This window comes from Alosa alosa, chromosome 13, assembly GCF_017589495.1.
Source record: "Alosa alosa isolate M-15738 ecotype Scorff River chromosome 13, AALO_Geno_1.1, whole genome shotgun sequence".
NCBI lineage: Eukaryota > Metazoa > Chordata > Actinopteri > Clupeiformes > Clupeidae > Alosa > Alosa alosa.
The window spans coordinates 3751953-3768103 of record NC_063201.1 but is presented as its reverse complement, the minus strand read 5'-3'; the positions used below and the strand labels follow the sequence as shown (position 1 = coordinate 3768103).

The 16151-nt window shown below is 41.7% G+C and overlaps 1 protein-coding gene and 1 long non-coding RNA gene across 2 annotated transcripts in view; both read right to left on the bottom strand.

The window, feature by feature from the left end:
• Positions 1-786: 786 nt before the first annotated feature.
• LOC125305600 (NXPE family member 3-like) overlaps positions 787-16151 on the bottom strand; it is a 31164-nt gene continuing 15799 nt past the window's right edge. The window contains exons 5-9 of the mRNA XM_048260444.1: positions 14311-14381; positions 13434-13640; positions 10455-10792; positions 5359-5549; positions 787-1065 (exon numbers count right to left, since the gene is read on the bottom strand). Coding sequence (XP_048116401.1) covers positions 1044-1065; positions 5359-5549; positions 10455-10792; positions 13434-13640; positions 14311-14381 — 829 coding nt within the window. The 3' untranslated portion in view covers positions 787-1043. The remainder of the gene's footprint in view (positions 1066-5358; positions 5550-10454; positions 10793-13433; positions 13641-14310; positions 14382-16151) is intronic.
• On the bottom strand, positions 2262-4666 carry LOC125305604. Its single transcript, XR_007195440.1, has 2 exons — positions 3406-4666; positions 2262-3365 (listed from the first exon to the last, which is right to left on the bottom strand). It is a non-coding gene; the product is annotated as an uncharacterized LOC125305604 (long non-coding RNA).

Here is a 16151-nt window from a genome sequence, read left to right as displayed (position 1 = left end):
CTAAACCTCACTTATCAGTGCAGATTTATTTATGGGTGTCCTCATTTATTGTGATGTCCAAATCAGTTGTTTTGGAATCAGTTTGTTTCATGCATGCAGTGTGTGGTTTGGATGAGTCAGACGACGACCAGCTTCCCTATCTTCAGCTTAAAGTTTCTGCCCAAAATTGTATGAAAATCGTCCAATTAGCTGCCAGAATTCTAAACATTCCCTCGGGGGAGACACCCATGAACCCCCAATTTGTGTAGCCTACCCTTACTGAGCCTTAGCCTAGAAATCTAGATGCACCTTAATGTGGGTATGGCTCGTCAGGCTAACTGAGCCTACTATTTCATACCAAATTTCAGCTTGTAGGCTAGTTCATCAACGTTAAGCCTAATTGTCACAGTTTTCACACTTTTTTTCAAAATGGTAATCCACAAGAAAACAAATAACACCAAACCATACATATCTGTAGCCTGTTGGATTGAGTGTTTATGCGCTGTAAACGCTGTGCTCTTTGTAAGAGTAGGCTTGTAGGCATATTACTGCATGTTTGTTATAATCTGTGTGTGAATTTGTATTATAGGATTTGGGTTACAACTCTTTAGCATAGACTGTAGGGCAATTCCACGGAAAATGGACTTTTTGTCACATCCATAACGCCAGTGAATTGCCTTGCCATTTGTATGATGTGAATGAAAACATTCATTTTTTGTGCATTTGTTCTCATGTACATTCTTCAGCCAAAAATAGCAAAGGCTCAAATTTCATGTAATCATTCACATAATACTATACCATCACATTTTATTGGCGTTATGGATGTTACAAAAAACTTAATTTTCCATGGAATTGCCCTGTGCTCAAAATGATGGACATTACAGACTTATCAGAGCATGTATGGTATTTATTTGTGTATTTTGGGAATGTGATGTGCTGTTGACAGTTCTTCTCTCCCAGGGACACTGTCTGGTGTCCTGCGCCGAGGGAAGGGGCCCTGGTCAAATGGACATTATTTTCTTTTTTTCCTCCTTCATCATTATGTATTGTGTCCTCTCTGTGTATTAGCCTATCATTAGGCTGAATCTGATTGTGAGGAGGGAGTACAGAGCTGTTTGGGGATATCAGACAGTCTGGGTCCTTATAGTGTGTAGCTATCAGTATCACTGCTTGACACTACCCTAGTCAAGTCAAGTCAAATCAAGTCAGGTTTATTTATATAGCGCATTTCATACACAGAGGTCATTCAATGTGCTTTACATAAACAAAACTAAACAATAATAACAAATTAAAGCATAGAAAGGCAATATAGTCAAAGAATAGTTAAAAGGTAAAGATCATAATAAAAAGAAAACATAAAACACAAGGTAAAATCATTTAAAAATAAAAAATAATTAGTAAGCAAAAACAAAGACAAAAGTAGTAAAAAAGTAATAAAAGACAAGGTAGTATAATTATCAAGGCAGATTCAGAATTTGTAACTAGGCACAGTTAGCAGAAAGCATCTGAGAACAGTTTGGTCTTAAGTCTAGATTTAAAACTGGCTACAGTTGGGGCCTTTTGATGTCATCCGAAAGTTGGTTCCACAGCTGAGCCGCATAGCAGCTAAAAGCTGCTTCACCATGTTTAGTTCTAACAGTAGGTTTTACTAGCAGGTTTTTCACCTGGGACCTGAGAGGACGAGAAGGTGTGTACTGCTGTAGCATGTCTGACAGGTATTTAGGTCCTGCCCCATTTACTGATTTATAAACAAGCAATAGTGCTTTAAAGTCAATTCTGCGACTTACTGGAAGCCAGTGCAAGGACTTAAGAATTGGAGTAATGTGGTCCGTTCTTTTAGTTTTTGTTAGAATCCTAGCTGCTGCATTTTGTATCACCTGAAGCTGTTTAATAGTCTTTTTAGGAAGGCCTGTGAACAGTCCATTGCAGTAATCAACCCTGCTGGAGATAAATGCATGAATAAGTCATATTTTGACAACAGCCCTCTGAGTTTGGCAATATTTTTGAGGTGGTAAAAGGCTGATTTAGTTATCGCTTTCATGTGGCTGTTGAAATTTAGATCACTGTCAATACACCAAGATTTTTAACTGTATCCTTTGCCTTCAACCCTTTTGTGTCAAGGAGAGTGGCAATCCTAAGCCTTTTTTTCCTTTTTACCAAATATGAAGACATGAAGACATATCTCACGTTATCAATGAGTACAACATTTTAGAAATCGTTTTCTGTGCAAATGGGTTAGCAGGTTAACGGAGATGCAGATCATCTCACTAATTCATTTATTTGTGCAAGCCCATGGTCTGCATTCACTCCAGCGAGATAAGTGAAATAAATGTTTTTAAAGCTGTCATAGCAATAGCCTATTTGCTACGATATAAGCTACCTCTGTTACAATAAGTCGCGACTTTAGCCTAACAGACAACAGCCTAATTTTGAGGTGTTTCAAGGTATCACTGGGTATTAATGCATAGGCCTAAGCTATAGCCTAATTAAGCTAGTAAGCTTTTCTGGAGTGCTTTAAAAAATGTGACTTTACAAGACATATTCCTGTGTGCACACAGCTTCCCTTGCTCTGCAAGTCCGTCTGGCGAAGAGGTCCGTCTGGCGAAGAGGTCCATCTGGCGAAGACGTCATTCAAACCCAAAAAAGGATAAAGTTCCTATGTACAGCCTTCCAGGTGCTGGTGAGGTGCAGTCGTCAATAAATTAAAGGGAAAGTAAAGGATCACCGCACACTGGTGGATTTTCTTTGCTGGTTTATTTTTTAGTGAACGACGCGTTTCGCCAATGCTTCATCAGGTTCACTCTTAATCGTGATTTACAGGATGACCACACCAATTAGTGCAAGATACCACCCAATTAACAATCTGGGCTCCCATATAATCCAGTCTAAAGTCCTCACATCAAAATTCACATACATTACAGAACATCCATAGTCCATACATTAAATTCATTCAGGTCATTCAAACCCATTTTCAATTTTCCTAAATCCAGGCACCAATCACAACCGTTAAGGAGGGCTTTACACGAAGACGATAGAGCATCGACGTTGAAGCTATGTTGATTTGTCATTTCTAAGTCTATTAAGAAGCAAAAAAGGCATGTTTAGATGATGCCCCCAGACCTAGCATTGTAGCTGACTGGGAGTACTGGCCATTAACTGCAGCTACTCCAGTTTGGTAGCGCCGATTTTGGTTGTTTCTTTTTTCCTATCGACAGTACTTGGCGACGTCTAGCGATCAAGATCCATGTAAAAATCGTCCGGATTCCTCCTTTAACTCCCTCTTGAAATGAGGCATCTTCGACGACGTCAAGCTTTGAATGATATCTGGTGCACAAGCTGAAGGAGTGAGGAGAGAGGCCGCATACAAATAGAGGGATGGGATGCACCTTTAGTCTTGTAGAGAGGGAAATGAGGGATGGGATGCACCTTTAGTCTTGTAGAGAGGGAAATGAGGGATGGGATGCACCTTTAGTCTTGTAGAGAGGGAAATGGCAGTGACAAGAGCAAACTCGTTGGGCAAACATGACAGAGTAGCTGTGATGGCATCATGGATTTAGCTGCTTATGAAGCAAAAGAAAATCTTATTTGTTACAAAAACAATGAATTGACTAAAGTTGGGATGGGAAGTCTGACACCGAGGCACCAAGGCTCGTATCACTTCCGCGAAGCAATCTGCTTCGGCACAATGTATCGGGGCGCGTATCAAAGTTGTAAGGTCACGTGACTGATGATGTACGAAGCTCCTGACGTCACTGAAAAGTTTAAATGGGACATTTGACACAGGGGCACCGGTGCTTGTATCAAACCCCTAAAGCGTTACTGGTTCGCTAAACCTTTAAAGTGTCGACACTTTGAGCAATTGCGGAGTCAAATTGTCTCATTGATTTAACACGTCTCAATGGATGCCCCATGTTTTCACAACCCCCACTGTTCACAATGCCCTTTATATGTTTTCTGTTATCTAACACTGCTGTGGTCATCTGCAGCAATTAGCCTACGTTATTTTGCCATTAGTTTTTGCAAAACATCAAATGAAGTCTTAAACACAACCACTATGGAGAAGCATGCAATATCAAATAATGCTAACGCATGGCAATTATGAACATGGCGGGATTTGAACCCCGGTCTCGCGTGCGGTATACGAATGCGCTACCACCCTCCCAAGGTCATTTTGAGATTTTCGTGGAAACATAGCATTATTTAAAACCAAGCACATTACATTTTCAATTCGAATCATTAGAAGCATATCAAAACTATAATGTTTATTCCAATGACTGTAGGCCTAATAGTTTTTACTCACAAGGAAACAGAACACATTGTCTCTCCGCTCTGTTTTACCAGTGTCAGAGAAGGGCCATTTGGTCGGCATGTGGCTTCGTCTGTGATTGTTTAATCGCTAATGAGAGCTGCCGTTACGTCTGCTAACCACCACATGTCACTGTTTTGTATTTGATGCTTTGACACTTCGAAACACTTACGATACAATCAGGAAGAACCTTCCAAAGCCTCGGGGGGCTTCATTCGCCCAACCCAAGACTAAAGTGACCTTTATGAAAAAAAGACATTTTATTCACTAACTCCTAAGCTTATCATTGAACACAGGAGCCTGATAAAAAATGCTCTTTAAAAGAAAAGTGGTCAGATGGATTTAGAGGGTTTTGCATCTGAACTCTTCACATATATATATGGTAACACTTTACTTGACAGTATCAACATAAGAGTGACATGACACTGTTATGACACATGAACTCTAACCTCCAACCCTAATCCTAACCCTAACTCTAACCCTAACCCCTAAACCTAACTCTAACTTGTTATGACAAAAACCGAATTGTGACAAAAACCGACACTATGACAGAAGCGTTGTCATAAATGTCATAAACGTTTAGGACTTGTTTATGACATGTTTATGTTGACAAAAACTTGTAAAGCTTTTAACAAATTTACAAATTCCCCAAGTGAGAAGGAACATTCTGTACTGCAGCATGTACTGTAGATGATTAACCTGAACCACAACTAGAACAAAAATACAAGTAAAACAAAATGATATACACAAAATGATATATCCAACTGTGTGTGATCAGGAATGGATTACTGAACAGGCCTACTGGGCCCAAGGGGCACATTTAGATCTCTTTGTGAAGTCACTACTCGGTTCTCCACCCGTGACATCTGAATATGGGGCCCCTCAGTCAAATAACTTGGGTTATATTATGTGATATGTCTTAGTAGGGCGCCTCAATTATATACCAGAGGGTATGTCATTCACCCCTGATATCGGGCTTACCCCTATGCTCAACTTAGCCCGTTCTCCCCTACTGGGCCCAAGGCCCCAGTATCACGGGGTATGTTATTCACCCCTGATATCGGGCTCCTTACCCAGGGCAGATAAAAGAAAGAAGAATGTCCACTTCGTTTTTGATGATCACTGGGCCAGGATGGACTTCCTCTTTGTTATAGTGACAGGCGTTCATCTGCCACACATCCAGGATGTAAACCCCCACGTCACGGAACACTTCTCGCAGGATTCTATCCAGCTGCAGGGATAGCCAGTCAACGCTACCGAAATTCTGAAAAATTTACATATAAAAATATTGGATGGACATTCAAAATTATTGGATGGACAGCCTACCAGATTAAGTATAGTATAAGTATGTAGGTAAGTGAGGGAAATTTGGTCTCTGCATTCATCCCAATCCGTGAACACACAGTGAGGTGAAGCACACACTAAACCCGGTGCAGTGAGCTGCCTGCTACAACAGCGGCGATCGGGGAGCAGTGAGGGGTTAGGTGCCTTGCCTAAGGGCATTCAGCCGTGCCTACTGGTCGGGGTTCGAATCCAAACTAACCAGTAGACCACGGCTGCCCCCCAGATTACGCCCCTCTGTTCCGTGCACTTGGCCCTAAAGCAATAATGTTGACTGGCTCAGTGTCTGGTAGTCCAACCCATAGATATTAGAAAGCTAGATATCGCATTGACTGTCGAGTTCTATTAGGTGGCATGGTAAACGCGGCCGCCATATTGGTGGGGGCAACACCTTTATTGTCTATGGGCAACACTTGCAGCCAATCACAGACACCTGCCTGATTTCCAGTCAGAGTCACATGCTCCTCCATTGGCCTCCAGTGATTGCTGCCCCCACCAAGATGGCGTTGCTATTTACGTACGTTTTGGAGCCCAATGCGGTATCTAGCTTTCTAATATCTATGGTCCCAGCCACTACAGAGCCAGAACTGTGTACGAACACAGAAAGACAGCTAGAGTGGTGAATTTGACAATGTGTCCGCCGACTGCATCTTTGAGATGAAAGATTCAGATTAAGATCAAATGTCACCTTCCAGAACAGTAATGATGATGTTGAATTTTTGGGATTTTGACTGAGACATTTTCTGGGGTCTAGAGAATGTCTTTCTTACAGTTTTTCTCCAATTGCTAACAGACTAAAGTGACACACAGAGCACAATTATTTAAACTGACACACCTCATCTCTAAACACATGTTCTGCTTTACACACATTTTGCGATTATGGCAAAGCATATTAAAGATGAGAGTGCTTTCCATTATGCCCAACAGTGTGTAGTTGGTTAGACAAATCAGAAAAGTCAGACAAAAATTTGGTAATATGAATTAAGTGTGTGCCTGTGCCATTTGGTGCAAAAGATTGATTTTGATCATGGATCATGGTTTTGGTTGCAGTGCTTCATTTTGCAGGATATATGAGGTATTTTGCAGTTTGGGTGTGTGGTTTTGCGAATTGTGTGTGAATTTTGATAAAACCAGTCTAGTTTGCAAAATTGTGTTTTAGCAGTTGGAAAAAACTGTAATAGAGAATAGAGAATCTTAATGTCTGTCTGACATAAGAAGATTAAGTACACACATGCACAACACATTTTTGAAGACAGTTTTCAGCTGTCTTGAAGATGATGTGCTCTGGGTAGTGAACTGCTCTCTCAGCACTGGCGAGTTCCCTCAGTCGCTGAAAACCGCAATTGTAAAACCTCTCCTAAAAAAAAGCACCCTGGATCCACAAATTCTAAATAACTACTGTCCCATCTCAAACCTCCCTTTTCTTGGTAAAATCCTTGAGAAAGTTGTCTATAAACAGCTATATGACCACTTAAACTTGAACAGCATTTTTGAGAAGCTACAGTCTGGTTTCCGCCCCCACTATAGCACAGAGACAGCCCTACTTAAGGTAGTCAATGATATTAGATTGAACATGGACAACAACCTTCCCTCCATTCTTGTACTACAGTGCTTGATCTGAGCGCTGCCTTTGATACGGTAGACCATGCCTTGCTTCTCAGCAGGCTACAGCATCATGTTGGCCTATCCGGGCCTGTCCTTAATTGGTTCAGGACATATCTTTCTGGCAGAGATTTCAGAGGTTTCCCTTAGTGACCACTCCTCTGCCACCACTACCATCACATGCGGAGTCCCTCAAGGGTCCATTCTCGGGCCAGTTCTATTTAGTCTATACATGCTCCCACTGGGAAACATTATCAGGAGACATGGGATTGACTTCCATAGCTATGCTGACGACACCCAGCTTTACCTCTCTGTCTCCCCCAACGACACCAGCCCTATTGCCAATCTCATTCAGTGTATTAAACGAATGAATACTTGGATGTCTAATAACTTTCTACAACTGAACAAGACAAGACATACGTTTTAGTCATTGGCCCTAAGCCTCAGAGGGAACTTATCAGTAACAATTTAAACACCCTGGCACAGAACATCAAACCCCTTGCCAAAAATCTTGGTGTGCTCCTTGACCCAGATCTGAACTTTGAGTCACATGTAAAGCATGTCACCAGTTGTGCTGTCAGAAATATTTCCAAAGTGCGGCCTCTGCTCACCCAGGCTGACACAGAAAAGCTGGTACATGCTTTTATTACTAGCAAGCTTGATTATTGTAACGCCCTCTTCACTGGCCTATCAAAAAAGAATATTAACAAGCTGCAGTTAATTCAGAATGCAGTAGCACGTGTGCTGACCAAGACCAAAATGAGAGCTCACATTACCCCTATTTTAAAATCCCTTCACTGGCTCCCTGTCAGTTTTAGAATTGATTTTAAGGTTTTACTTTTGGTTTTTAAAGCCCTAAATGGACTTGCGCCTGTCTATCTATCTGACTTGCTCTCACCGTACCTTCCGTCACGGCCACTCAGATCCTCAGACTCCGGCCTCCTAGTTACTCCCAGGGTGAGGACCAATACACATGGGGAGGCAGCCTTCGCTCACTATGGTCCTGCCCTGTGGAACAGCCTGCCAATTGCGCTAAGGATGGTCCAATCAGTTGAACTTTTTAAGAAACATCTTAAGACATACCTTTTTAGCCTTGCTTTCTCTTAAATCCCTGTCCGTTCTGGAATTTTAGGTCTTGATGTGTCTGTTCTATATGCATATGCATGTGTGTATACATCTCTTCATATTTTATGACTTTGCACCTTGATTTTTAGGGCTCGAGCACCGAAGGGCGCAAGGCCCTATTGTTTTTGTAAGGAATTATTAGGGCCAAGCCCTATTGTTTTTGGAAAGATTATTATTATTAGTATTATTATTATTATTAGTATTATTATTATTATTATTAGTTCACCTTTTTGCTATTTTTGAGGTGGTTAATATGGATGAAAAGTCTTGGAATTTGGCACACACATCTGGTATCATAATGGCTACACAGGCATAAAGGCTTGGCCCCGGGCGTGGCCCAGGGACTCAGTAGCGCCCCCTTTGGTGACTGATGCAGTGGTTGGCACATACTTTCAGCTAGACACACCAAATTTGGTAGGTGTGTGTATCTCCCTAAGATGAACAACTTTCGTATGTACAATGCATTAGCCACGCCTAACAGGAAGTGAGGTATTTGGGATTTTGTGCGGACTAAAATGTGATGAATTGTGATGCCAAAAGAGGTGCTTCCCATTGGTAAAAACACATGAAATTTGGCACACACATCAAGAGGTGAATACACAGGGGAAAAGCTTTGGCACTGGGCTTGGCCCAGGAACTCCGTAGCGCCCCCTTATGTCACTGTGACTTGTGGTTGGCATATAGTTTTAGATACACACACCAAATTTGGTGGGTGCATGTAACTCCCAAAAACAATCAACTTTTGCATTAACATGCCATTAGCCACGCCCACAGGAAGTGAGGTAATTGGGATTTTGTGCGTTGTGGACATGACCAATTTTAATGTACTCCTCCTAGACGGTTGATCCGATTTATGTGAAAGTCGGTATACATGATGCCAATATGCTTCTGATTCTAAATTGTGAAGCTTTTTTTGATATGTTGTAATTTGACGAAATGGCCAAACTATGAATTTTAATACCCTTCCACATAAACAATACATGTGTCTTAATTCACCATGGATGGCTTGAAATGTTTTACATTTCACAGGTTATTGAATACCATGGTAATGACAATATTCACAAGCCCATAATCCATATTTCGCACAGCGCCACCCACTGGCAACAAAAAGAATGACAAGAACACTGATGCCACATGATAGATTTGAATGTACTCCTCCTAGACGGTTTGTCAGATTCATGTGAAATTTGGCAAATATGATGGCAAGATGACGCTGATGTTAAATTGTGAAGGGATTTTTGATATGTTGTAATATGTTATGATTATAATTTCTTGCACATAAACAGGAAATGTGTCATTAAGTCAAAGTGCATTGAATGAACAGTCTGAAACTTCTCAGGTTCATAGATATTATGATTATGAGAATAATCAGAAACCCTATTGGCCTGCCTGGCATAGCGCCACCACCTGGCCGAACAGGAAATGTGTCAGAATGGGCAATGCCTTAACTGATTTATTTGAAACCTAGTAGGTATACAATATTGGAAATTATTATTGTGATGATGTGCACATGTCATTCAGATGGCTAGCATAGCGCCACCATCTGGCCAGGCATGAAATGTGCCAGAAATGTTCTATGCTTTGAATGAATGGTCTGAAACTTAACAGGTTAATAGATATTATGATTATGATGATATCCAGACACCCAATGGGCCTGCCTGGCATAGTGCCACCACCCGGCCAAGCAAGAAAATGTGCCAGAAAATAACATGCAACAACAAATAGCACACGCATCAAATATGTACATTACACAAACGCACCGCTGGCCGGGTGCTTTGTTGATTCGAATAAAACAGTTGCGGACCGGAGGTGCTCGGGCCCGCCATTGCCGCTTGCGGCTATATTTTCTAAGTGCTGTTGTTAAGCACCTTGTATTGCTGTTTGCACGAAAGGCGCTTTATAAATAAAACTGAATTGAATTGAATAACCACACACACACATTCACTCACACACACACAAACACACACACACACACACACAGACACACACACACACACACACACACACACACACACACACACACACACACACACACACACCACCACACACACAAGCACATGTAAGTAGTATGTGGTTAAAGAAAGAGACTTGAAATATTCACCCTTAAGCCTGAATTAGCCGTCTTGATGATGACCTTGGTCGCTGGCTCACGTCTCAAGAGGTCCACGACTGCACGGCGGATCTGGGACACCCGGTGGGCAAAGTAGGAGTGTGGGAATAGTTTGAAGTGCGCCCAAATGTTGAAGACGATAACAATGTGTGGGCCACCAGCAATGCCATCGATCTCGTTACTAATGTAGTGCATATCTGCAAACTTAGCCCTGGGGTTGCGTCGGGGGACACCATGCGTGCGGTAGTTCAGGTCGATGTTGTTCCCCAAGTCCACAGCCAAAAAAGGCCCATTGTGGGAGTGTGAATGCATCTCCATGCGCCTGAAACCTGTGAGGGGACAGTGTGATAACATGCTTTAGCGTGATGGACGATTTATGTAATGTTAATAAAGTAGTTCTCTTGAGTTCTGTCTAAAGAGACTAAAGAAAAGGAGCAAGAACCACCCAGAAGACCTGGTGTTGGGTGTTGGTAGTGGATGTTGAAACATGGGAGCACTGAATAAATAAGTGGACTCGACGTCATGGGCAAACAGTAGCTGTAGTAGTATATATGAGTTCTATGAGAACTGCCTTAATGATTTAAATGCAAGATTTTCACCTTTACGAAGCCAATTTGATGGTAAACATGCTTGTAACAGGCGAATCATTCACCTAGCATAGCTATACAGCATAAACATAGCGAGTTCCTAACGAGAAAACCAGCCATGCAACTTCCAAGAGTGGCACCCCGGCAAATCTTGTGAGAATCGTGAAACCTTGCCAGTAGCTCTTTGGAGATAGTTTTTGTCTTTTGTTAATCCTTTACCTCCATAACAAAAGCATTTGCATTGTGTACAGGGGGGATAAGTCATGAGAAGTTTGCTATCACGACTCTAGAGGGAGCTCTGGCCATAAATACCTGAACCTGCATAGTGTGCCTTTAAAGATGATATATGTAGGGTGTTTGGTATAGACCATTGGTTCCCAAAGACTGGGTCGCGACCCACAGGTGGGTCGTGGAAGATTTAATTTGGCTCACCAGCATAGCCTAGTGACAATTTATGTTGTGTAATGCCCCTAGCTTATACCTAATATAGCTTAGGAAAGATAGCAGCTTTCTATTAGGATCTAGTTTGTTAACTACCACAGTCACGAGTTGGGTCGCGATAGTCTGTCATTTTTAAAAAGTGGGTCCCCAGGAAAAAAGTTTGGGAAACACTTGGTATAGACGGTTTAAATAAGACCTAGAAATAGCAACAGAAATTATTTGACATAATAATCAACAAAGTTATCATGCCAGTAACCAGCTAGCTTCAGATCATGCTGTCCTGTAATACCATCTTCTACATCAAGAGGTGCTTTATCAAATACAGTGAAAATCAATGAAGTGCTTTCGGAAACCTTATGGTGTGAATGGATTACTTGAATTTTATAGATTACTATCCATGGTCCCGTTAAGATTTAGAGATGTAAGATTGTGTGTGTGTGTGCGTGTGTGTGTGTGTGTGTGTGTGTGCGTGCATATGATAGATAGATAGATAGATAGATAGATAGATAGATACTCTATTGATCCCCAAGGGGAAATTCAAGGGTCTCAGTAGCATAGAGACATCACACACAACATGCACTTACAGCAGAAATGGTAAACATAAGTATAAGTATAAACATATAACTAAACTCCACTGTACAATAAAGACAGTAGAAGATAAGAAAGATAAGAAAACGAACAAAACTAAATACTAAATAAACTATATAAATTAAATTAAGAAAGTCCAATGTGCTTGAGGGTGATCAAGCATAAGACGCTTGTAGTGACAGGGCCGGGACTGGTAAGGTGCTAAAGGGAGTGAGGGCCAGATGTACTAACGCTTTTGCGCCCATTTCAGGCGTATTTGTTTCGCAATGTGCGTGTAAAATCATTGCGAGGTATGTACAAACAGGCCGCAATGATGTAAAAGCGCAAACTGCCTGTCGCGGGAGCTGAAAGTGGCAGATTGCGATTGTCATGTCATGCATATGCATTCATGGGAGGATCCAGGGGAAAGTGGGAGTTTAGCGTAAAAAGATGGGAGGGGAAGAGTAAAGAGCGCCTAGTTATGTATTCCGCGGTATGTACAAAGACTGCTCCTGAAAGCGCACGTCTATTCTGCGCCTAAATACTTCCGCCTTGTAAAAGCAGGTGTTAATCCACATTGCAGTTCAATGCGTCAATAAGAGAACCTTTCAAAGACAACATAATCGCTATTTAGAACACCAGTTTTTGTGGTGAAAGTATTTGTACTACCAAAAACAACCTTAACTTTCGTTGGCCTTTCGCATGTCTTACTTTCACGTCATTCACTTAAACTTTCCTACTTGCTAGATTTGACCAATCTTCCATAGCCTACGTGCACAAGTAGTTTGAGTATTCATTATCTCTCTGCTTGTTGACATCTTATCATGTATGGTATTATTTCATGATCGCTAAACGTTTGATTCTTTTTAATGTTGTCATCAGTTAACTTCATTCAACTGCGCTTGTAGGCGCTGCCATTCAGTTGTGGACGTTCGTAATTTGCGTTTATGGGCGGAGAAGGGCAGAGAAAGGCGCAGTTTACACTAAGGATTGAACGATTGATAAATATGACGGAAACTTGGATCTGACAGCGCTCGCAATCTGCGGTGTGTCCATGGCGCTGATAACGCTACGTTCGCAAATGTACGTACATCTGGCCCTGAGTGTCATGGTGAAGGTGCAAACAGTAGTCCAACCATAGTCCTTAGTTATGTGTGCATGGCAAGGTGCTCAATAGAGTGAGTGTCATGGTGAAGGTGCAAAAAGTAGTCCAACAGTAGTAGTAGTCCATCAGTGCAACAGTGCAAGAGTATGGTCTAGAGACCAGCATAAATAATATGGACAAATATGTGTGTGTGTGTGTGTGTGTGTGTGTGTGTGCGTGTGCGCGTGTGCGTGTGCGCGCGCGCATGAGGGCAACTTCGAAGCATCTTACTTGGTACGGAATTGATGATGAAGTTGTACCACTGTAAGAGAGTGGAGTCTCCCATCATGTAGATGTGTTTGTCCTTCAAACACTGAGTTTTGTCATTGGCAGCGTTGAAATGACGGGTGGCACACACAAATGACGTCCAAACGTCATTCATGTAGAATCCTGCTGGGATCGGTGTGGGCATTCCAGGTTTACATTTCTCTCTCTGTCCTAAAGGTGAGACAGTATGATGAGTGGAGGTAGGATTTATCTGGGTCCTCCTGCAGATAGCTGGGTCTCCTCCCACTCACTCACATGCTCTCATAATGCTGTCATAATGCTCCCACTCACTCGCATGCTCTCATAATGCTCTCATAATGCTCCCACTCACTCATAATGCTGTCATAATGCTCCCACTCACTCGCATGCTCTCATAATGCTCTCATAATGCTCCCACTCACTCACATGCTCTCATAATGCTCCCACTCACTCGCATGCTCTCATAATGCTCCCACTCACTCACATGCTCTCATAATGCTCCCACTCACTCACATGCTCTCATAATGCTCTCATAATGCTCCCACTCACTCACATGCTCTCATAATGCTCTCATAATGCTCATAACTGTAGATAGTGCTTAAATGACATTTAGCATCTGTCAAATCACTACATTACATTGAGTAAAATACTTGGATGTGAAAAAGGATGTGAAAGAAAGACAGTGGTTGTGTAGGTGTTCGTATGAGTGCATACTGTGTGTGTGTGTGTGTGTGTGTGTGGCTTGCAACTGTGTGTGTATGTGTGTGTGTGTGTGTGTGTGTGGCTTGCAACTGTGTGTGTATGTGTGTGTGTGTGTGTATGGCTTGACACTGATACACACAGATCCAAAGCAAAAACATACCAATAGTTGAATTAGAGGCAAGGACTCTAATTACTCGTGAATCACCCTTGATCCAACGCTCCACATATTGTCTGAGGAAACATAAAGTGGCATGGCATGTTTGAGTCCACGTGAACATTTGTATCCATTCTAAACGCAACCACCATCTGAACACCGCAGCTCTCCAGAACCTTCCACTTGGTTTAAGCATGTGCATGTGTGCGTTTGCTTTTGTATATGTGTGCTTCTCTGTGTGTGTGTTTTTGCTTGTGAGTGTGTGTGTGTGTGTGTGTGTGGGTGTGTGGGGGGGGGGGGAGGTGTGCGTGTGTCTGCTTACCTGCATGTATGTGTGTTTTATGTGTCTGTGCGTGTGTGTGAGTTAGAAAAAAGTTAGAAAAACCTATAGCATTCGTTTAGGCTATTTAGCATGTTGTCAATGCAGGACAGACTGTTGGCTGAGTAAAAAAAATAATAATACTTCTGTCGGTCTGTCCGAGACACTTAAGCCTGTATTATGTAGCCTAAATATATCCAAAATATAGCCATTGCCGTAAGGTTAAATTATGTGTAGACTACCCTATGGTGAAGTTATAATCAGACTTCAAGCAGTGCAGAGCAGATTCAGCAGTTGGGAATAGGTTGGAAATGACCAACTGGAAATGACCACCTGATGCTCATTCTGGTGTAGGCTAATCAAATATATTTAAATTAGACTCTTAAAGTTGCCTATATGAGTAGGAAAAAAGCAAACAGGCCATCACCGTTTTTTTTTTTTTAGGGGGGAGTGTTGCTCTGTTGGGTTCTATCATGACTACTAGTTTATGCAGGGTAGAGACTACTATCTACCGGATGGGGGGGGGGCACACAAACCTTCACCTTGGACTCCCAATTTGCTAAATCCGCCACTGCGTGTGTGAGTGAATGGGTCACATTTAATTCACAATTAATTTGGCACTTATTAACCCCGTGTGTTCCCTAAACTAAAGTTGCCTTCTATTCACACGTTTTAAGTGTATTACAGCGCACACAAGAAGCAGACAGCCAAGTTAGCACAAATACAAAAATCGATTTTAGACCCAACTTTAGAATAGGGAACATATTCTGCATTACAAAGACTTAATTATGAGTTATTTGTACACTATTAGCACTTGTGGTTTAGTGATTATTTTGAAAAGAGCATCTTTGATAAGTATTATTAGGGGTGAATATCTGTTCTTGTGGTACTACCACCTTACAAGCCCCATACTGGCCATGCATATTTAGGTCATAATTCATATGCAACAACTTATGACTATGAATAAGGGGTAATTAGGAGCCTACATAGGGGAAATTCTTAATTAAGGGTCTAGTAAGGGTAGAATAAGGTCTTGCAGAATAAGGTATTAATTAGTGACTTATAATGACTAACAAATGGCTAGTATGCTATTAATAGACATGTTAGTAAGCAGCTAATTAATGGTGAATATGTGTGTCTTAACTCATTGAGTGCCAAAATGCGTTGAGTGCCAAAAACGTAATATTACGTTTTTAGCTTTTTTTTTAAAAATTACGAAGCTTAGACACTCTAACACACCTTATATGTGATTTTGGGAACTCTGTGATGAATGGAAATGAAATATAATACGATCGAAAACTCATGAAAATGCACAATCTGGACATTTTATCATAACTCGGTTGCCGCTTTGGGTCGAATCAGTGACGCATGCACGTCAGGTCAAAACCAGGCCATTTCCGTGGGTCTATCACTAAGTGGCAGTCTCGCCAGGTCTCGCTGATCACTTCCCGGAAAGTTTACACAAGTAAGTAACAGGCAACACTTCATATTTCATGAGACGTTATATCTCCATTTCTAGAAAAAAAAC